This window comes from Sparus aurata, chromosome 7, assembly GCF_900880675.1.
Source record: "Sparus aurata chromosome 7, fSpaAur1.1, whole genome shotgun sequence".
Classification (NCBI taxonomy): Eukaryota; Metazoa; Chordata; class Actinopteri; order Spariformes; family Sparidae; genus Sparus; species Sparus aurata.
This window is the reverse complement of record NC_044193.1, coordinates 5,750,867-5,772,549: the sequence shown is the minus strand read 5'-3', so window position 1 is coordinate 5,772,549 and position 21,683 is coordinate 5,750,867. Positions and strand designations below refer to the sequence as shown.

Sequence of the window (21,683 nt, the reverse complement as noted above, 5' to 3'; positions counted from 1 at the left end):
AGAGAATTTGCGATGAAAAGTTTACCTGGAAAACGTCGGGCGCGTTTTCAGAACGGATTTATCACCGCGGTGGAAAGAATCGGTTGTTTTTTGCGGAGCGAGACGGGGGCCAAAACACAGATGTCGTGCTATAACTGGATGTCGCCCCCCCCTCATGGCCCAATTGTTGAAAAACGCGCCCCAAAGTGCCCTCTTGGGAGCCAAAACGCGCGCTAAAGTGCCCTCTTGGTTGGCAAAACACACTAAACTGCCCCCTTGGCTGGTTAAAACATGATAAACTGCCCTCTTGGGAGCAAAAACACATGATTAAGGGTCCTCTTGGGAGCCAAAACACATGCTAAAGTGCCCTCTTGGGAGCCAAAACACACGCTAAAGTCCCCCCTTGGGACCAAAAACACACGATTACGTGCCCTCTTGGGAGCAAAAACACATGATTAAGTGCCCTCTTGGGAGCCAAAACACACGATTAAGTGCCCTCTTGGGAGCAAAAACACACGATTAAGTGCCCTCTTGGGAGCCAAAACACACGATTAAGTGCCCTCTTGGGAGCCAAAACACACGATTAAGTGCCCTCTTGGGAGCAAAAAACACACAATTAAGTGCCCTCTTGGTTGGCAAAACACACTAAACTGCCCCCTTGGCTGGTTAAAACATGATAAACTGCCCTCTTGGGAGCAAAAACACATGATTAAGGGTCTTCTTGGGAGCCAAAACACATGCTTAAGTGCCCTCTTGGGAGCCAAAACACACGATTAAGTGCCCTCTTGGGAGCCAAAACACACGCTAAACTGCCCTCTTGGGAGCCAAAACGCACGCTAAAGTGCCCTTCTTTTCGCCCCTGTCCTTCAAAAAGTCTGTGCACGCCACTGCTCACAAGTTTTGTGTGTGTGTGTGTGCGCGCGTGTGTGTGGTTTGTTTGAGTTTGCACTTAAATAACCACGCTCTCAGAGTGCTCGTGTAATTACTAGCAGTGAGTGACGTGCTGTCAGACACGTTGTCACTGTGCGAACGTTGTGTAGATGGAGACAGATGGTAATTCATGAGCAGGCTTTTCAGATTCTCCTCACATCCCAGGCTCATTTCACACACACACACACACACACACACACACACACACACACGCATGCTAACATACCACGTAGACGGCGAGAGCACGTAAACCTGTGAACTTTAAAGGTGTGCCGCTCTCATCTCGAAGATTTAATGCCACTGTGGCTTCATGTCAGATTAAGTACAAGGGTTTTATATCTCACTTCCTCATTGTTAGACCAGAACTGTGCAATATGTTCAAACTGAAGCAATTAGGTATGCAGTCACTGCATTAATCAGGCCATTAAAGATATTTTTCTCCATTTCCCCGTCTTTTACCGCATGTCAACCTCTCTGCTCTTTCTCCGCCGTCATCCCGACAAACAGACGAGCCTGTCAGGGGATTGCGGGGCTTCACCAGGGATCCGTCTCAGCTGCAGGGCACCATCCTGCAGACGGCACTGAGGAAAAGCCCCCAGGGCTTCGGGTTCACCATCATCGGAGGAGACCGACCAGACGAGTTCCTTCAGGTCAAAAACGTCCTTCCTGATGGGCCGGCGGCACACGACAACAAGATCGCCTCAGGTAACCATCCCTCGCTGACATAGAGTTTATAAAAACTCCAGAGTCTGAAATGTGCTTCGGCTGCAGTGTTTATGTCCACATTTGATCCTGTTTTGTGATTTGATTCCCAAAAAGAATAACGAGGAAAGGAAACGAAAGGACACACAGTGAATGATATTCAAATGTTTCTCTCCTCTTTTTGTATGTCTGCTTATAACCTTCACCAAACATCACAACAAACTTCTTAACAATAACAAGCTGATGTTTTCACCTGTGTCCGTCTGCTTGTTGGTTTGTTGGTTTGTTGGTTTATTGGTTTGTTGGTTTGTCAGCAGGATTAAACAAAAACTACTGAAAGAATATCCACAGGAGCTGGATGGAGGATGGGTATCGACCTAGAATAGACCCCAGTAACTTTTGGTGTGGATCCGGATAAAGGGACTTTTTATCCCTCTCTCTTTATTATGGCGAGATTTTTGACATTTTAACCAATTATTTAATTATTTTTTTCCTGATATTGAAAAAGAAAATCAGCCGTATTGAGGTGGCTGGTTGCATTTGTTGTGGATCCCAAAAATACCCAGATGTAGCAGATTTAAATATGCTTGATTTAATATTGGGCTTGATTGAACTGAAGGCGACTGTTGGGGTTGGCGGAGGTATGCGCTCTACCGAGCGCCTTTAAGAGATTCTTACCATGTTACCGAAGTGATAAGTGAACATTTTAACATCTGAAAGCGATGAACCAGTAGGTCCCATGATTTTGCATACTCTGTCATAAAATATATTGGATCCACACTTTCCCCAGATTCTGTTAAATCTTCAGAAGTCACATGCTGTCGATTTAAAGTCAACACAAGGAAAAGAAGGGTTAAAAAGAGACAAATAATTCAAAACAAAACCACAGTCCATGTGCACCGTTGGCCCGTGCACACACTCGGCTTGGCATCAGCACACGTACTGTACGTAACAAGGGTTTTATGTAACCTGAGCACACACGACCAGACAGATTTACAGGAGAAAACCACTGAACGGGCGGTGAAAACGTGAATGTCACATTGCTTGATTAAGCCAAGGCTAATGATCACGCAGCCCTGAAAATGGGAGACTTCCGCCAATAAAGCACATGTTCGGTTTACGGGTGACAACCAGATTTTATACGCGTCCGTATATCACAGGTTTAATAAGCCTGCAGAGCGTGTGTCCCGTCACGGCCGGAGGATGACAACCTGCTTTATCCATAGGATGTGTATGTGAATGCAGCTCTGCCGGCTATAAACCTCCCAGCGTTTGTGTCTTAGCGCCCGCGTGTCTGTAGCTCGGCAGATTCCCCGCCCTTTTTTTTTTTTTTTTTTTTATGGTATGTATAAATACTCTGATGATCACATGCGTCGGTGATTGAAGTCAATTGAATTACCGTCAGCGAAGTGCCTCAGGATGCACGTCACAGCGACATCGATTGCGCCGAGTGCTCGTACAGCTACAGCCATGCCGCCGCTGAGAATCAACGCGGAAGCGGAAACGGAGAGAGTAATTATTTTCAGTGTTTCATTACCCCCTCGAGAAGGAGGGGTAATTGATTAAAACCAAAAAAAAAAAAAAAGTGAATGTTATTAATTTGGCTGGGTTATAATAGCGAGCGCTGTTGAAGTGGAACAACTTTCTTTTGAAATGTCCGGGTGCAATTTATTTCAAGTTTCTGACACCCCTTCCCCGATACCACCTATTAGTTTGTGTTTGCTGGGTTGTTAGAGGTTTGTGTGTGGCGGGTCTGAGCAGGCACTACATCAGGACGTGGAGCTCATTTCAAGAGTGAAACCTTAGCCGCAGTGTTTGCTCGGAGAGAGGGTATCGATCGCGTAGGTGGGCTGAATCCTCTCCGCTGGGCTTTCAGCCAGCTCGCGAGTCAGCAATTCAGCCGGGCCACCCAGGCCTGTATCTCAGCCGGTGCCGAGGGGTGATGAGATTCCTCCCCTCTTACAGTGAAGATGAAAGGAGGAAGAAGAGGACAGCATGTCAGTGGTCCTGTTCTATTTTATGCCCTCGGTTTCGATCTCTCCGTCTCCATTAACGTCTGTGGATTTTTCTCAAAGAGTGCGGGAGCGTGAGAGGGTGATGAAGCTTCAGATTCGACTCGTACAATCCAGCCGGATAATTATCATCTCACTTATTGTGACAAACCACGTCGGAGACATTAGTGTCTTTTCTTTAAGGTCCCGTCCACACATTCATTAAGGCACGCATGACTATTATCCAGTGGGCGCCTCACACGATTCCAGCAAGAAAAAAAAGTGTAATTTACCTTAAAATGGCACCTTTTCCTTCTTTTTCACAAAAAAATCGAGAATATATTATTATGCAAACTTAACGTGTGTGCGCGCTGGAGGCTTTTTCCACAACACACTTGTGTTTGCTGAATATTGGACCAGAATTGGCTCCCAGATTATTTTTCGATGCATGCCTGCCTCTCCAAATCCAATTTCTCAGCGAACACGGAGGAAATGAACACTTCTCAAGCCTTCTAGTGTCGAACTCCACACATGCATCAAGCTCCAGCAATCAGCTGAAGAAGAGGAAAACACAGTTGTGACTGGTGGTAGGACGTTTAACATATAAATGCTCTTTGTCCCACAGGTGACGTGATCGTGGACATCAACGGGGCGTGTGTTCTGGGGAAGACCCACGCTGATGTGGTGCAGATGTTCCAGTCCATCCCAATCAACCAGTACGTGGACATGGTCCTGTGCCGGGGCTACCCGCTGCCCGAGGACACCAACAGCAGCGAAGACGCCTCGGGAGGCCTCTGCACCTCCAAGGAAACGTCCCCTTCCCCGTCGACCTCCACGCCACAGGACCCCCACTACACAGTCGCAGACGGGGGAACCCTCCCCAGGCAGACTGCTGCGGTGCCGCCCATGACCAACGGAGGACGCCACCACCACCACCACCCTCATCCTCACCAGCACCACCACCACGTCCCCCACATCCCCAACCAAGACGGCCCCGACCCCACTCTGCTACAGCCGGAGCTGGTGAGCGTGCCCCTGGTGAAAGGCCCCGGAGGCTTCGGCTTCGCCATCGCAGACTGCCCCCTGGGCCAGAAGGTGAAGATGATCCTGGACGCTCAGTGGTGCCGCGGCCTGCTGAAGGGCGACGTCATCAAGGAGATCAACAGACAGAACGTCCAGACGCTGAGCCACTCCCAGGTGGTGGACATCCTCAAAGACCTGCCCGTGGGCAGCGAGGTCAACGTGCTGGTGCTCAGGGGAGGTGAGTCGGCAGGAAACGTCGAGTTCACCCTGCTGGAAAGCGAGCCTGCGACATTAACTAATCCTCAGAAGTACGCCGCAGCTGGCGGGGTTACGTTGGCAGTGATGTGACGTCTCTGTTGTTAAATCTCTGCCGTCTATATTAATCTACTCAGGTTACCGTTCAGACAGCAAACAGGTGTTGGAGCCCGGAGATATTCTAGCGGTTCAGTCCCACGCTTCCGAAATCATTTTAATCCCCGCACAGCTCCGTGTCGCCTGTAGCCTCTCTCTCTCTCCGTCTCTTACTTTCACCAAAAAGAAACAACAGAGGTGAGAAGCCCCGCCCGCCTGCATTTAAAATTAATTTCTTAAGGGATAAAGGAGCGTCGTCGGAGCCGCGTTGATAAAGGCCCACTTAGCTCTGGTGGGAGTTAACGTGCAACATGCAGTGTTTTAATTCCTGGATAGACGGCGTGGATTGCGGCGCTCTGTAGGCACTGCTTGGACACACAGATTCTTCCCCAATGTTAAATAAAGCAATTTCACGCTCGGCTCCCCCGCACCGACTCTGCATCGCTCGCCGCGCACCTTCCCCAAACAAGGGGAGGAAGTCGTGCTTAGTCACATGGTGACCCACGCCGGGGAAGGCGAAGAGAGATGGCAGCTTCAGTGATTCACATGCTGCTCAGAGAGGAAACGGAGAGGGGAAGGGATGAGAGATGGAGCACGGCGGGTAATCATCGCCCTTCTTCTGACTTCAGGCTTCCACTGATTTGAAGGGCTCGTTGCTTTTTTTTTTTTTTTTTTTTTTTTTCCCCCGCCTGTACTGCAGTGCAGTAGCCTAGATTCAACGGTTGCACCCACATATCAGATGTACTCAGCTGGGCTCTGCTCTGAGCTCCAGGGGCTTGTCCTGTGTGTGTGTGTGTGTGTGTGTGTGTGCTGTTGTTAACTTTTTGCCCATTTGTGGCAGCCTGATATGCATTTTCTGATGTAACATGTGCATATGCAGCACTGTGTGTGTGTGTGTGTGTGAGTGTGTGTGTTGCTGCTTTAAACGGAGCAGCAGATCACAGCTTTCCAGGACTAAAAAAGAGCAGCGCTGCAGGGCTTCCCCTCAGGTCACCCATAGACCAGGATTAGGTTAGGATATGTTCCCAGCCGGGGCGGGGTGGTGGGGGGGGGCTAGAACTCGCTTTCCGATGAGCAGAGAGAGAAAATGAAACAGGAAATTATTCAGCTCTCTGGATTTAAATCTGGAAATGAGACATATTCCACCCTCTTCCTGCGGTAGCGCGCGCTGCTCTCTGCAGGATGATAACACAAACGAGCAGCGCGGGGAGACGCTGTCACTACGTTTGCATCGCTGATATTCGAAATGGGGATTAATTGAAACCTCTCACACCTGTACGCGTTCATTGATTTCATGCGTTTAATTCTAGCGATGCTGTCCAGAATGCTGGTAATGAAAAAGCTGCAGACAAGTGGGACAGGCGTGCTCTAGTTTCAGCTAACAGCTGGCAGGTTTGACTGAGAGAAGAGCACGGTTTCCCATGGCTGAGGGGGTCACCTCTGTGTCTCCCATCCTGGAGTGACGTGGGAGCAGTTCTTCGGCCACTGGAGTATACTGCCCCCTACTGTTTTGCGTTGCACTGTGGCTCACAGAGGGAGAGGGGAAGCAGGAGCGAGGTATCAGAAACGGTCATTGGACAGCACTGATTGTGTGCAGAGTTTGTCCTCGTGGAGTTGGAGAGAGATCGAAAAGAAGCTTTAAACCTTGGAGCCATGCGTTTGAATGCACTGTTGTTTTCCTTTATGATCCATCAGATTTCTAACATCCACTTCTGCCTCTCTGCTTTCAGGTCAGACGTCTCCGGTGAAATCACTAAAACCAGTAAGTCGGAGCAGATCTTTGTAATGTTTTCCCTCCTCCGTGCGGAGCGAGGCAGAGTGTACACCGATGCCAAAACTGCCGCTGAATTATTAAACAGAAAAAGGTTTTTAACTTTGTCTCGGTTACCCACATGCACCACTCAGTGTGTATGTGTGTGTGTGTGTGTGCGTTGTTGGCTACATTATTCAGTGAGCCCACATAAGCCAGGCTGTTATTTCTGGAGCTGCATCATGTGGGTAAACACGCTGGCTCCTGGCAAACAGCAACTCAACATCCCTCTGCGAATGGGTGTTTAAGATGATATGCCGTGTTCGACAGCTTGCTCCTGCGCCGCTCCTCCGTGCTGCACGCTCAAAATAGAGAGGAGAGCTGAGGCAGCAACAGGCTTACTCATGCACGATCTTGCAGGTTCAACACAGTCACAATGTGTAGTCGCACTGTTTTTTGTTTTTTTTTTAAAAAAGGAAGACGAGTGCAGAGGTTTGGGATCATTCCGCCCTCGCTGCATGTCTACACCAGGCTTGAATAAATCATAGAGAGTGTCCAAGTGCGCATCGTTAAATGCTCGGTGTTAAACAGGGTCAGGAAACATTTACGGTGCCGTTTCCTCACCGCTCTTGCTTCTGTGTTGCAGTGCACAGCTCCCATATCCCAGCCGGCGCCTCAGCAGGCGCCCCACGTGGTTCCACAGCAGTTGCCCCATCCGTGCTCCCAGCCCATCCTGCAGCAGCAGCAGCAGCAGCAGCGACAGGAGATGCTCAGCAGCACAGAGACCATCGGTCAGCCCAGCGAGCTGCCCCCCAATCCGCTGTCCTACCCTGCCAACACGCTGCGCGCCTCCTCTCCCAAACCGGACGCGTCCGAGCTCTACCTCAAGTCCAGGGCCATGTTGGACAGCAAGCGTAAGTGTGCGCGATGAAATGGGCGAGGGGTGAAGCCAGCGGTGAAGGCAAAGGGCCCCACCCCACACGCCACCGCTCAGCGTGATTGTGACAAGTCTTGGAATCGCTGATGCTGTAAAATTGCACGTTTTGTCTGATCAAGTCTTTTAATCAAATGTTTCCTCAGCTGATGAAATCATTTCAGATATCCGCGGTCTTTACGTCTGGATAGAAGCGGCGCATTGCACGCAACCCAAATGTCGAAAACACATAACAGAAATAATTGCTGTGTTTTGTCAGTCTCGGCTGATTTGAATGAAAAAAAAAATAGTAATTCTCTCCTCTCCTCTTCTCTCTGCAGCTCCTAATACCAAGGACCTGGATGTGTACATCAAAAGGAACCAGGAGTCGGGCTTCGGATTCAGAGTCCTCGGAGGAGAGGGGCCGGATCAGCCGGTAGGTAGCAGCCCAGCACGGTCCGGTCCGGCTGTGTACAACGAGGTTTGACGTTCTCTAAACTAAAAGATGTCACGAAGGATTGCTCACATTTGGTATCGACATCCATCCTTGAGTGGACGGCCCCGAGAAACGGAGGCATATTTGAGATCAGATCACTCACCAGACTGCATTTGGAGGTGGTCTGGGCTGCTTCTTGCAGATGTGTTAATACACATGTGTCCCGGGCTACACTGAAGCACCGCCCACACAACAACAACAACAACAAGCAGAATGGATTCATAGTATCTGATTTCCATGATTCTCTGTCATGCTAACGGTGTCTTTGGGCTCTCTTCACCTGCAGCAGATGGCTGTGAACAAACTGTTTCAACCAGTAACCACGATATCACCAGACTCCCTTACAAATAGCGTGAATTTAAGAGTTTTTCAAGTGAGGAGAAGCCTAACAAACTGCGCAAAACTTCACTACAAAGAATTCATAATGACTCATGCCTTCTTGTGAATTTGGCTTTAAATTTGATACATTCAGTTGTTTTTTTTTTCCTTGTAAGAAGTGACAGCTTGTTGCAGCACCACTGTATCATCCTCCCAACATTTAGCAGCTGTTACGGCAGAATATTTCAACTAATTTCATCATTTACGCTAAATTTATGAAAGAAGAAAACATTTTTGTTGACGGTAAACATGTCAAATCTTTTCAATTTTCAAAGTACAGCAAACGGTGACTAAAAATAGGCAACTTCTGTACTGCCAGTGAAGAGAGCCCCCCGGACTCCCTTTCAAAATCACATCATTTTGTGCGTTGTTGAGTTCAGAGAAAGTTTATAACTTTGTGAGATGCCGCCTGCAACAAATTCTTAACTATTTTGGCCCGCTTGGTAATTCAGCAGAACTAGTACATGAGGATATAACTTTGATTGTGCAAAAAAAAACACATCATATCCTTTTCGTTCATACGCATGAAGAGCGAGGACGCGTGCGTTAATGCCAGGAGCGAAGTGACGGGCGTGAAGCTGTCACTCAGGATGCATGTTGCTGCCAAATATGAACAGCCTCGCAGGCACCCAGCAAATCATTTATGAAAGCAACCTGATTTATTTTTTTTTTTTGCTATTGCTGCGAGACAGTGGGGAGATTGGTTGTCAGAAATGACAGCAAGCCTCGATATAACACTTAGGTGTCAAATGCTTAAAGCAGCTGAGAGGATTTCACCTGATTATTTACCATAATGCCAGTCAATCCTCGCGCTCGCTCCGGCTGAGATCAGCGCGTCAAGCTCTCTTTTCTCTCATTTCCTCCGACTTCCGCAGGTGTACATCGGCGCCATCGTCCCACTGGGCGCGGCAGAGAAGGACGGGCGTCTGCGGGCCGGGGATGAGCTGCTCTGCATAGACGGCGTGCCAGTCAAGGGCAAATCCCACAAACAGGTGCTGGAGCTGATGACCAACGCTGCCCGCAACGGCCAGGTCATGCTCACGGTCCGCAGGAAGCTGGCGACGTCAGGTGGGTCCTGCTTTTTTGAATCATCAGCTCCACATTTCAGCGAGAGCGCTGGAAGTTTAAAAGCAGCGGCCTCTTGTTTTTTTTTTTTTTTTCGATCAGTATGCTGGAGGAAGTCCTCCGAGCAAAAAAAAAAGTCGCTTTGATCTGTGATTTCTTTTTTTCTTTTTCCCTTTCTCTCTCTAATCCTTTAAATTTGTTCTGGATGACTTCCTCGCGGATAAATCTGAATAAAATGAAGCCCCCACCAAAATTGACTCTTAGGGTTTTTATTCTGTGCCAGACACATGGAATCTTTCTAAACTAAAGTTTTGAAAGAGGGTTCTGTCATTGCTTTAATCACAGGGAAGCGAATTAGAAAATGTTCATCCGCCAAAACGGAGGGAAAAAGAAAACAAAACAGCAGAAGTGGCTCACGATTAACAGTCGAGGATTGTTTGCTCTGTTTATCTGTCGAGGGTGATCGGAGTTGTGTGAAGGGCAGCGGAGATTAGATCTGCTGGAATAGTCGATTTACATCTCAAAGGACGGAGAGAGAGAGAGAGAGAAAAAAAAAACAAAAAAAACATGCTGAGATTTCTTTTTTTTCCAAAAGCACAAACCCCCTGCTTGCATCGAGGGGCTTGTTTACCCCCACAAACAGCCCGGCACTTTTTGAAATTACTTTGGATTTGATGTATTGCAACAACGGCTTTGATCACATTGCAGAAATTAAGCATCAATCATGTCCGGGGTTTATGCTTTTCAAAGCGGCGGTTTAGAGAAAGGGATCCCCTGATGCCGGCTGACAAAACAGGGACTCAGCAAAACAAACATAGAATGAGGAGAGATTGAGGTAGATCAGCCCGTCTTATGAATAACGCATTGTGGGGGAGCTTTCATCCCGAGTGTGTGGAGAGTTGACAGTCGATTTTATTTCACGTGTGAGATAAACACTGCAAAAAAAAAGGAATGACAAGCTGGGAACATTCCGGTGACTAATTGTTCACAGATTGAAACGTATGTCGGCTAAATCAGCTCAGAATACACAATAAACACCAGCAAAGCTAATGCGGAAGCAAGGTGGGCGGGGCTTTCTCAGGCCTGTGAGAGACGGCCAATCAGAGCAGACTGCGCATTTTCTAGTGGGCAACCATGATGATATGAACCTGTAGATGCATTCCTTCGTGTTTCTGTGCATTCTCGTTTGTCAGACGGCGACGGGGAGGAGGAGGGCGGCCAGCAGCCGCAGCAGGTGGCATCCGTCCTGGTCAACAACTCCCCCAAGACGCCTCGGGGCGAGTTCCCGAACGCCGTCCAGCCCGCTCAGCCCGCTCGGCCGGAGTGCTTCGACGTTCACCTGCAGCGCAGAGACAACGAGGGCTTTGGCTTCGTTATCCTGACTTCGAAGACCAAGCCCCCGCCTGGAGGTCAGAAACAAAACACAACCGGTCCATAAGAAGGTCCAGTGTGGAGGAATTAGCAGGATTTACGTTTTTAGCGGGTTAGGGTTTCTCATACATATACGTAACATGCTACCAGCAGGTCAAAGTGATCATTTTAACTAGAGGATGACTCTTGCTGCCTCACTATTTGACCAGCAGCACAATGAGGGTTGACGTTTTTGGTTTCGAGTTAAATGGCTGAACAACTCTTCGATGGGGTGCCATGAAATTCGGCGTTCATGTCCTTCTTAGGATGAATTATGAGATCCCCGGTGATCCCTCAACTTTTCACTTAGTCCCGTCAAGCAATCACAACTTTTGTCTTTTGGTTTATCACCAAAAAACTGCAGAATTTCCTTCCGATTAGACTTGGATTTAGCAGTTATCCCATGTTAGCATGCTTACACACTCATGTCAGATGGTGAGCATGTCAAATATTATAATGTCAGTATGCACAAACTGTTATCGTGAACGTGTTAGCATGCTGATGTTAGCATTCAGCTCAAAGCACCGCCGTGCTGGGGAATAGCCTCAAACAGCTGCTGGATATCGACTCTTGTTATTCACCTTTCATTTCTTTTTTTACACCATAATTCACTGAATCAGATCTGTAACTATGAGTATCACATAATATCTTGTGCAGCTTCATACCACGTTTCAATAATAGGAGCAGCACACTGACAAGGTTCCCATTTGCAGCAGCACAAGGTCACTGTGCTCCATCTTTGTCTCTGCCTGTGTGAAGTCGTGATGGTGGGTTTATTGTGCTGCTGGAACATGCAAAAGAACAGTTCGTAATTTGTCCGCGTTTCCCCTTTTTGCAGTTATACCTCACAAGATCGGCCGTATCATCGAGGGCAGCCCCACGGACCGCATCGGCATGATGAGGGTGGGCGACCGCATCTCTGCCGTCAACGGCCAGTCCATCATGGAGCTGTCGCACAACGACATCGTCCAGCTCATCAAGGACGCCGGCACTTCTGTCACCCTCACTGTCGTGCCTGAAGACGGTAGGTTGGCACGGAGAAAGTCTCGGCCTCTGTGAAGCTGCTTCGCGGCGAGAATATCAAGAGGGTTTTCCGGGGAGGGAAAAAAAAGAAAAAGAAAAAAAAGATAATGAGAGTGCTGATTCACTCGCAGCATTTACATAAAAGCAGAGATAAGGATGTTTTTTGAGATTGCTTTTGTGGCATCCAATAGCGGATCATTAATGCGTGTGTTGTGTGGATTGTGTTTGTTAACAGAGAGCGCTCCTCCATCCGGAACAAATTCAGCCAAGCAGAGCCCTTCAGCACAACACAGAGCGATGGGCCAGCAGCCTCCGAGCTATCCAGACAGGTACGCGGATATCCACGCATACGAGCGCAGGCAGTCCACGGGAGACGAATCTAACACAGGTTCTGCTGCTTCAAAACCATAAATTAGCCCCCCAATCCTCTCAAAGCAGGCCCTGGTTTTGTGCGACAATGCGGCCCATTACCGTGTCTTGTGGCCCCCGCGCACTCCTTGTTATCCGGACAGACAGAAAATCCCCCCATGGTCACTGTTTGCGCGGCCAGGCAAAGAAAAAGAGACAGATTAATAAGGCGTCCCGCTTCGCTCTTTGATCTCCCTTTTTTTTTTAAACGAGATTACCTGTGTCGGACTCTTTAATCCGTCTCTGCAGCGGCAATTCTCCACCATCGTTTCTCTCTGGCCCTCGCCGTCCACCAGCATGTGTCTTCCCCTTCCCATCATCCGGCCCGTTAGTCCATTCCTCGACAGCGCCGCCCCTCCTCGCCCCGTCTAATCTCCAACACATGCCTCGGGTCAGCCCTGGCTAGATATGAGCTGTCGGCTTGGTTTTACAGTTTTATTTTTTTCGAGATAGTGTGTCGGCGCGGCTAAGTTCCCACAAAGGCATCGTAATGAGCTCTGCGAAGCATTAAAGTGTGCCCCCTTTATCTGCCGCCGAACTGTAAAAGCAACCCGGCACTTTGAAGGATTTATGTTGGTCTCTGTGCGTCGTATAATGAAACCCAACAGAAAAGAGGCTCACGTCTGCTGTAATGAAGGCGTGGCGGCGTGCGGATACCGGACGGAGCAGAAAAGGGGAGAGAATGAGACTAATTCTCCGCTCTCTTCCCAACATGTAGAGCGTCTTTGCCTTTTTTTTTTTTTTTTTTTCCCGCCGTACTGTAGCTGCTCACATGCAGGCATTACTGCTGACATGACACATAGAAGCTGCTGAAGGAAAACATGGCGCTCCCAGTGCATACGTTTGCACTTTAATGTCCGTTTCATATGCTATTCATGCGCTGACGTTCACTTTTCGTGTCAAGGAGAAATATTGTGCCATCGTGCAATGTAACGCGATTAGGGGTGGGTATTGGCAAGAACCTCACGATACGATACGTATCACGATATCACGATATTGCGATATATATAAAGATGAAAACACAAGTACCTGTATATGTACATCAGATGATATTGATCAGAGGACAAATTGAGTCAAAACTACTTCATTCAAAACAGCCTCTCCGTTTTATTAATTCCCATGAAATTTCCGGGCAGTAATATTCTCTTTGTCCAGCTCGTTGTTCTTGCTATTTCTCTTAACTTTGAAGCCAAAGTGCTTCCAAACGTCAACTTTAAATTGCGGAGGCGTTGTTAACTTGCCATCCATTTTGCAAAGACCTCAGCCACTCTCTCTACTACAGAAATACACCCGCCGCACAGCAGAGTCGCTCTTCGGCGCCACCTACCGGAGTGGAGGTACGGAAGTCGTACTACACTCACAATTACAACAATTACTACAATTAAAATCGATCTTTGGAGTTGAAAAATCGATATTGTATTGGGCGGCAAAGTATCGCGATATACTGCCGTATCAATATTTTTACCCACCCCGATCAAATGTACCGCATATCTTCAGCATTTCAGTCACGTCACGATGCGTCTGTGCGTCTGTTTCTGCGGCAGGAACGGCGACGCCGAGATGAAGAACTCTCTCCTCCCAAAAGATATGGGAACGCTCATCATGTCAGGCTCCAAGCAGGTGAGACAGCAGCCAAAAATATCAAAAATCTGTTGCAATTCACAGAATATGATGTTCGTAGTTCACCTAATCTGCTTTGGCGCAAGTTTATAATCTGAGGGATGTCCTTTTTAAGCCACTTAAAATACAGAAGAAAAGTATCTGGTTGTTCAGGTTTAAGTACAGACGGGACTTTTTCGGTCTCAGAAGCTCATATTCTCGTCTGTGAACCACAGGGCTGTTTCGTGGTGGAGCTGGAGCGCAGCCAGCGGGGCTTCGGCTTCAGTCTGAGAGGAGGGAAAGAGTACAACATGGGCCTGTTCATCCTGCGACTGGCCGAGGACGGGCCTGCTCTCAAAGACGGCCGGATACATGTGAGATTTTCTTGCTCGTCTGTCTCAGTCCTCAGTTTGAACATACTGCGGGGAACTTGCCTCTGAATGAGCTACGTGAGCAAACATGACGGGGAGATTGGCTCTTTCTATAAAGTTATTATTCTTATTCCTCATACCTGTCACCAGGTTGGGTTAGATTTTATCTCAGGTGGAATAAATCTTCAATTTAAGTTGGAGGATGAATTGAGGGGCCTGAGGAAAGTAGCCGGCACTAAGACGAAGTTTAAAAAAGGCTCTAAAAATACTTCCAGAACAAATTCACCTGCCAACAGGGTCGAGATGAAAATGAAATTCCCTTGAAGCTGTTTTAAATTCAATTACAGGCCAGAGAGTTTAATGTGTTTAAACTTAAGGGGCCCTCAGGCGAAATAAAGACAGCTGTGCCCCTACAAACACCTGCTATCAAAATATCTCTAAATTATTGTTATTATTTCTTGTCTTGATTATATTTCGGGGCGAATCATTTTCAAGATTTATAGCTAAAGTTCCCATAATCTGGGGGCTTTTGGGGGGATGTAGACAGGAAGTACAATGTTGTGACATCTTTAAAGGTATGCCGAATAAGATATTATCACTTCCTGTCTGCAGTGAAGTCATGGATGTACGAACAAATAACTAGAGGTTACTTAGATACTGAAGAAAACTTAAAAACATGAGAATCCTAGTGAAGTTCTGTAGTTACATTGAGGGTGAATACTAAATCCCCCCCCCCCCTGCTTGTGACGTATAAGAATGGACTTGATCTGCCTCACAGGTCGGAGATCAGATAGTGGAGATCAACGGCGAGGCCACCCAGGGCATCACGCACACTCGGGCCATCGAGCTGATCCAAGCAGGAGGCAGCCGGGTCCACCTGCTGCTCCGACCCGGCCAGGGCCTGGTCCCCGATCACAGTGAGTGACCGCTGAGAGCCGCGTGCATGTACACACAATAGCATATTAACCATACATACATACATAAATATATAGAAGCTTCTGTATGGATATGCTTGATAGCAGGGTGCTCAGTTTCTTTGTTCTCATGCATGTGTTGCGAGCTTCTCTCTTGACCTCTCTCTCCTCTCATTCTTCCTCTCTCTCGATCTACACTTTGTGCTTTTTTTTTAAAATCTGCTCTGGTTTTTCTGCACCGGCACGGCTGTCTCTCTTTCTACCTATTTATCTTTTCCTCCTATAGGTCTGAACTCTTCTTCCACCCTGTGCTTCTACATGAAACCAGAGCATCACTAAAGGGCCTCACTGCTTTTCTTGGTCTGTCCCCTAATGATCTTGGTAAACCTTGTGCTCCTCCTCCTTTTTGCCTCTTCCTTTTCCTCAAAATGATTCATCTCCCACGATTTAAGTGTCGTCCTCTTGTCCCCTTCCTTCATCCCCATGATCAATCTGACGTAGATCAGTTTTATGTGACTCAGTAAGCAGAGTTACTCCCTCCCTCCCTTGCCCCCCCCACTGGAGGGCAGAACCAAAGCAGTGAGTCCTAGAAGAACGAACAGACCTGCAGGAGCGCTGGGAGGCTCCAGAGCGCCCCGCGAGTTGTTTTTCAACGGTATTATAATGAAATCCTGGCATGCCACTGAACACACACCGCATCCTGAGCGTGAATGAAGACGGAGACGTTGGGGGGGGGGGGGGGGGGGGGAAGTCCTTAACCAGATATTGATCAGTGAGGGACAAACTTGTAAAAAAAAAGGGGATCCGTGTGTGCATTCACTGGCATCGAACTTCCAACCCTGGAATGAATTTCTATGAGTTGTTGCTCCTAGAAATCCAAAAGCTCATTTCAGCGCCACCAAGTCCATCGCTCCTCTTTTTCTCTCTCTGGTTTTCTGCTGCATAAATCTGCTCTCAATCACAGCTGTGCAGTTCTTATCAGCTTTGGCGGGGGGGGGTTATCGAAACGTCAGTGCTGGGTAGTCGTCAGCACCGATTTCTAGGCAAATATTTAAGGGGGGGTGTTGGAGGAAAACATCTTATTTGTTCAAAATATTCTGCGTCTCTGTTGCATGACCCCTTTTAATTATCCCTATTTTTGTTGAATGTGTAAAAAAAATCCCATGTAGAGGATAATTAATCCTTTGCACACGTGGGTTTTTGCTCGGCTAGAGCCGTTTCTTACTCTCCACTGCTTGATTCTCAGGTTCAAAGGACAAAGTAACCATTCCAACCTCAAGCTTTCCCAGACTCTCTGCATCTGACGGGCAGTCATCTCCAGCCTCTCCATCCTCCGTCTCCCTCGCTGCCTCCGAACTGTCCCCGTCTTCGCCCAAAACAACCGCCGCTGATGAGGTCTCCGGGGGGGATCCCAGGGCAACCGGGTCCCCGGGCGCGGGGCAGGAGCACGGAAGGCAGGCCGGCAGATCAAGAGGACAGCAGCTCTCTCACCACAACCAGAAGCGTACCGCCAGCCCCGGCAGCCACGCCAGGAAAACAAGCAGGAGCGACTCCAAGCCGGCCAGTCCCATGAGAGCCGCTGAAGGCTGGGCAGATCATGTCGAGGGCTCTCCGAGCCCGAGAAAAACAGAGCAAGGCTACGGCGGATCCCTGGAGGACATGAGCAGAGAGAGAAGAGCTCAAGGGCAGAGAGACCACCGCTCTTCTAGCCCGAGGAAGACCCCCAAGAGGGAGCAAGACCCTGCTGTGCCTCAGAGCCCCAGGCGCCCAGCTGGCCAACAGCCCAGCGCTGCCTATGGAGAAGGGAAGGACAGGAGGTACAAGGAGGAGGATGCCGCCACCTGGCAGGCTGTAGAGAGCGGAGACAAAAGCTACGGGACCAGCGAACGCCACAAGAAGAATAAAAGGGCCGAGCAAGAGGCGGCGGCACAAAAACCCCCTTCCCAGGCGCACAGGGAGAGGGCGGGGTCGGACGCCGATGGTGGCACCCTGAGCCGGAGGAGTGGAAGAGAGAAGGGGGAGAGGGAATACCGGGAAAGCAAGCACCACGGGGCACCGGACGAAGCAAACAGAAAGGATCCCAGGGGTTCGAGCAGTAGCATCCAGGACCCCAGCTGCAACGGGACCACCACCAGCAAGAAGGCTCCCATCACCCCCGGTCCATGGAAAGTTCCCAGCTCCGCCAAGATCCAGTCCCAGGCGGAGACGACGTACGCGGATATCTGACATCCTCCCAGGACTCTCTCTCTGCGTGTGATAAGAGAAATCTGAGCCTCTGAAAGATTGACGTTAAAAAAAAAACGGAAGGATTATTTTTTTTTGTTGTTGTTAAGCAATCTCGGACAAATCAGATCACTGTGTAACCAGCAACATAGCTTTTCTCATTTCTCCTGATTTTTATTTTAGTTTTTATTTTCTGTTTTTTCACCCAGTTTGCCTCGGTCAGTTTGCATCAAGTCTGATCTGACATGCGTGCTTGTACCTTACAGGAGTATTTGTGCTGTGCGATGATGATGATGATGAGGATGGTTGTGTTTCGTTTTGTGTTGTTTCGTGGATGCGACACTGAAGTCTACTTTGTGCCAATCAGGGACTCCGGTTATAAAAGAAGCTGCTCCGTATTGCACTCACTGTGAGACTGTTCCTGTTCTGTTCTTCTCCGCCTCGATGAAGGATCCTTCTTTTTGTTTTTTTTATGTTTTTGTCACTTTGAAGTGTTTAAGACACGTTCACGCAGCAATCACTCGGCTTTTTCTTCTCTTTTTTTCGGGGGCGAGTTCGATCCCCCTGTCGCCGTCACTGAAGGATGTACTACAAAAAAAAAAAAAAAAGTGAGGCTGGTGAGATTCTCTTCAGAGCGACAGAGTGTCTTCTCGCTTTGTTTACTGTCCTGTTTTTTTTTTTTTTTTTTCACGGCGACGTGGTTTTGTGAACTGACCGTATTCACACACATGGAGGAAGAACTCTCTGATCCCGTTCAGCTCATCAGAAGGTGGACAGACTAACCCCCCCCCCCCCATCCCCCCACCACCACCACTCCCACAGAGCTTTATATGCATCGAACAGCAAGACCAGATACTTGTGGTTATAGTTCTAATGTTTGTTACATGTGTGTTAAATAATAAAAAAAAAAGAAGCATAATGTAATTTATTGAAATGGTATGTAAACGAAAAAAACTAACAAAAAATAAGATTGTCAGTACACACATATCCATTCTGAGTCATTTCACTTTAAACGTGGACTTTATTCTAGAGACAGAATGTGTAGACCAGCATCAGCATCAAAAAAACAAAAAAAAACCAACAAAAACATGGATCTATACATTCTATTTCTATGATTTTTTCGTGGTCAAGCGAGCCTGATACATAACGTTGTCTACTGTGAGCAGCTCTGCATTTAAAGTCCTTCTGGCTGCGTGTGTATGTATGTATGTATGTATGTATACAAGCTGACTGGTAGGCCGCTGTATTTTTTTAGGCATCGCTGTAGCAAAATCGACTATAATCCAGTAGAAAAAAACAAAAACATATATTATTTAACAAAAGCGTCGGCAAACATATATCGACACGTCATTTAGATGAGTTGAACTAAAGAGAAAAACTAAAAAAAAAAAAAAAAGGGGAGCTCGATTGTAGAAAGAAAGTGAGAACATCTGCCTCGAAACTAGAGATACCTGTATTTTTTATCAGCGTAGGCACAAAAACATATCATCGATCTGCACTCTAACCTCTAAATCTGTTTTTTGATCATTTCTTTTTTCTTTTATTATTTCAGTGTGTGACCCCCTTAATGTGAGAAAAAAAAAGATAGTATGTGCATTTTTTTTTTTTTGTTTGTTTGCTTCACTGTCACAAATAAAAGTCAGACTCCAGAACGCAGTCGCTTATCACGCCGGGTGCATAACGCATGATGTGAAAAAAAGGCTTGACTGCTTTCTTCTGGAGTCTTATTTTGAAACAACTCGACAATTCACGTAGATATATATTATTATTTTTTTTGTAATTTATTGGGATCAGTTGTGCTCTGCTCGGAAGACTTTTGAGTTCAGTGTCGTTTCAGTGTTGCTACTTGTGGAGTACAGCGACATCTAGTGGTCCATGAACTGCTCGTCACAAACTAGTCCCCCGCTCGATCAGAACGCCTCGTCGGCCCGTTTGAAGGATGTACAGAAGTTAACACACGCATCCCCGGGTCCGCGAGACCGCTTTACTAATTTATTGTCCACTTTATTGTCGATATGATGGTCTACTGTGTTATTTACTGTTCATGCCATTACCATGTATGATACCGTGGCCTTGCATTGCTCCAACATATATATATACATATATATATATTAAAAAAAAAAAAGAAAAAGTCTTTTAGTTTTGACATCATGGTAGATGTAAATGTTTATAAATTGTACAGCACCTGTATAAAATATTTGCCTTCATGCCGAAAGAAAAAAACAACAATCCAATGTAAATCGTTTCATTATTTTTTTAAGGGAAGTTGAGAGGAAATGATATAAAATGGGTGAAAAAAAACAAGAAATAATGTGGTCATGGCATTCTGTTCATGCACTGATAAATAAAGGTTTACTGAATAAACACGACTGAGGTATGTTTGTTTTTTCTGTGCTGATTCAGGGAGGCGGGTGATGTTGATGAAGAATCGATCCTGTTCTCATCAACAACCGAAGGCCAAGTTTCATCATTTTCTCTCTCTGCTTCCTCGGCAGTTCTCACCAGGAGTGGCGGCTGCTGTGAGAATTACCGCCGCAGACTGTCTGGACGGGTTCACAGTCTTTTCGAGTGTGTCTTTAAACAAAAGTCAGGCCCCCCCGTGTGTACACTGAAACAGGTTTCGCCTGCTGTGATCGCTCATCCTCGCTCAAATGTTTGCGAAGAGGAACAAAATCCACATTCTGTCCTCATTCTGTGCAAAAATACACTCCGAAGTTTGTCTGGAGATGATATGAGACTGCAGCCGTCTGCAGTGGAGCCAGAGAGCCGGTAAATCTGGAAAATACTTCCTTGATTTGACTGACGAAGTCTCATATTAACCTCAGATGAACTTTGGAATATTTTTTTGCAGATGACGAGGACTTTGTAGTTTGTCCCCCATTTCTAATACAGCAGGCGCCGCAGGAACTTATCACCTGATGTGTTATCAAGCAGAAAAGTTGTCGAAAGATTGTTTTCTCCTCCAACTTCATCTACAGACAAAATTTTAAATACCAAAAAAAGAAAACAAAATCTCAGGAAAATTCCGATGTGACATAAAAAACTTTTCTTAGAAAAGTAGTCCAGTGTAGAATGGAAAGTAATTGAATGAATAAATTAAGGAGCACAAATTACAATAATAACAATGATAATACAAGTTTTTTTTATGTTTCTAATATTGTTTGTATCTTTGTTAATTTTCAATGTTTCAACTTGACCAGAGAATTAAAGGCTGATAACTGTTATATATCAATTAGAGATAATAAGAGATTTAGGTTTTCTATTGCTGCTTTTTTTATTTTATGTGTATGCAATTTTCCAAAACACGATATGAAGATAATGCTTAGTCTCTGCATCCCGCTACGTCTATTTTATTGAGTATTGAACAGATACTTCCGTATCTTTTGCCAGACGGCAGCAGGATGAACAGACTGTGGTCAAGGTGGGTGTTTTTTCTTCTAAGCATCCTTCCGGCTTAATGCAATAAACATCCAGCTTCACCGATCCTGCTGATGCTCTGTGGACGGGTACCACTGATGTACTGGGCAGTTTGTAATCACCCGCTGTAGAGCCTTCCTGTCCTGGGCCGTGCACGAACCGAGCAAATTTGTGGCGTTTCCGGTCGGGATGCTTTCTGTTGCCGATTCAGAGTCTCGTGGAAAGTCATGATTACAAGATCAAAATCCATAATTATCAAGTTCAAGTTACTTTATTAGTACCCAGAGGTAGATTTTGTTTGCAGTAGTAGAGTCCTCATACACACATATGGGAAAACATAGAGACACAATCACACATCATCCAACTAAGGACAGTGGAAGTAAAAAAAATTTTTAAAAAAAAGGCAAATTAAGAATTTCTTCAAAGTTTTTAAAAAGTTCTTACAGGTCCAAATCATTCTAAGATATTGAAATTGAACTGAACAACTAATAGTAAAAAGAAAAATGTACAAAATTAATCAATAAATATGATTTAGAAACAGATATAATGGGTAAACATAAATAGATAAGTGAAATAAAATAAATACAGCAATGAGTAAATAAGTAAAAGCAGCAATAATTAATCATTTGTGCAAAATAAAGTTATTACTTATTCTTCTTCTATTTTGTTTTGCACTTAGGGATTGTAAACCTGCACCCAGAGGGGAGAAGCTGAAACTCATTGTGCAATGAGTGGGAACT

At 46.6% G+C, this 21,683-nt stretch overlaps 1 protein-coding gene across 6 annotated transcripts in view; it reads left to right on the top strand.

Moving 5' to 3' along the window:
• magi3a (membrane associated guanylate kinase, WW and PDZ domain containing 3a) overlaps positions 1–19,892 on the top strand; it is a 131,415-nt gene extending 111,523 nt beyond the window's left edge. Inside the window, exons 9-22 of one of the 6 annotated variants that reach the window (XM_030421757.1) lie at positions 1,417–1,614; positions 4,228–4,863; positions 6,707–6,738; positions 7,373–7,640; positions 7,981–8,120; positions 9,389–9,581; positions 10,772–10,987; positions 11,827–12,012; positions 12,247–12,340; positions 13,961–14,039; positions 14,255–14,392; positions 15,168–15,306; positions 15,590–15,684; positions 16,550–16,659. In XM_030421757.1, the coding sequence (XP_030277617.1) occupies positions 1,417–1,614; positions 4,228–4,863; positions 6,707–6,738; positions 7,373–7,640; positions 7,981–8,120; positions 9,389–9,581; positions 10,772–10,987; positions 11,827–12,012; positions 12,247–12,340; positions 13,961–14,039; positions 14,255–14,392; positions 15,168–15,306; positions 15,590–15,642 (2,372 nt within the window). In that variant the 3' untranslated portion in view covers positions 15,643–15,684; positions 16,550–16,659. Of the gene's footprint in view, positions 1–1,416; positions 1,615–4,227; positions 4,864–6,706; positions 6,739–7,372; positions 7,641–7,980; positions 8,121–9,388; positions 9,582–10,771; positions 10,988–11,826; positions 12,013–12,246; positions 12,341–13,960; positions 14,040–14,254; positions 14,393–15,167; positions 15,307–15,589; positions 16,033–16,549 lie in introns of those variants that run through there. The other 5 variants (XM_030421753.1, XM_030421752.1, XM_030421751.1 and 2 more) reach the window with 5 other exon arrangements.
• Positions 19,893–21,683: the final 1,791 nt, after the last annotated feature.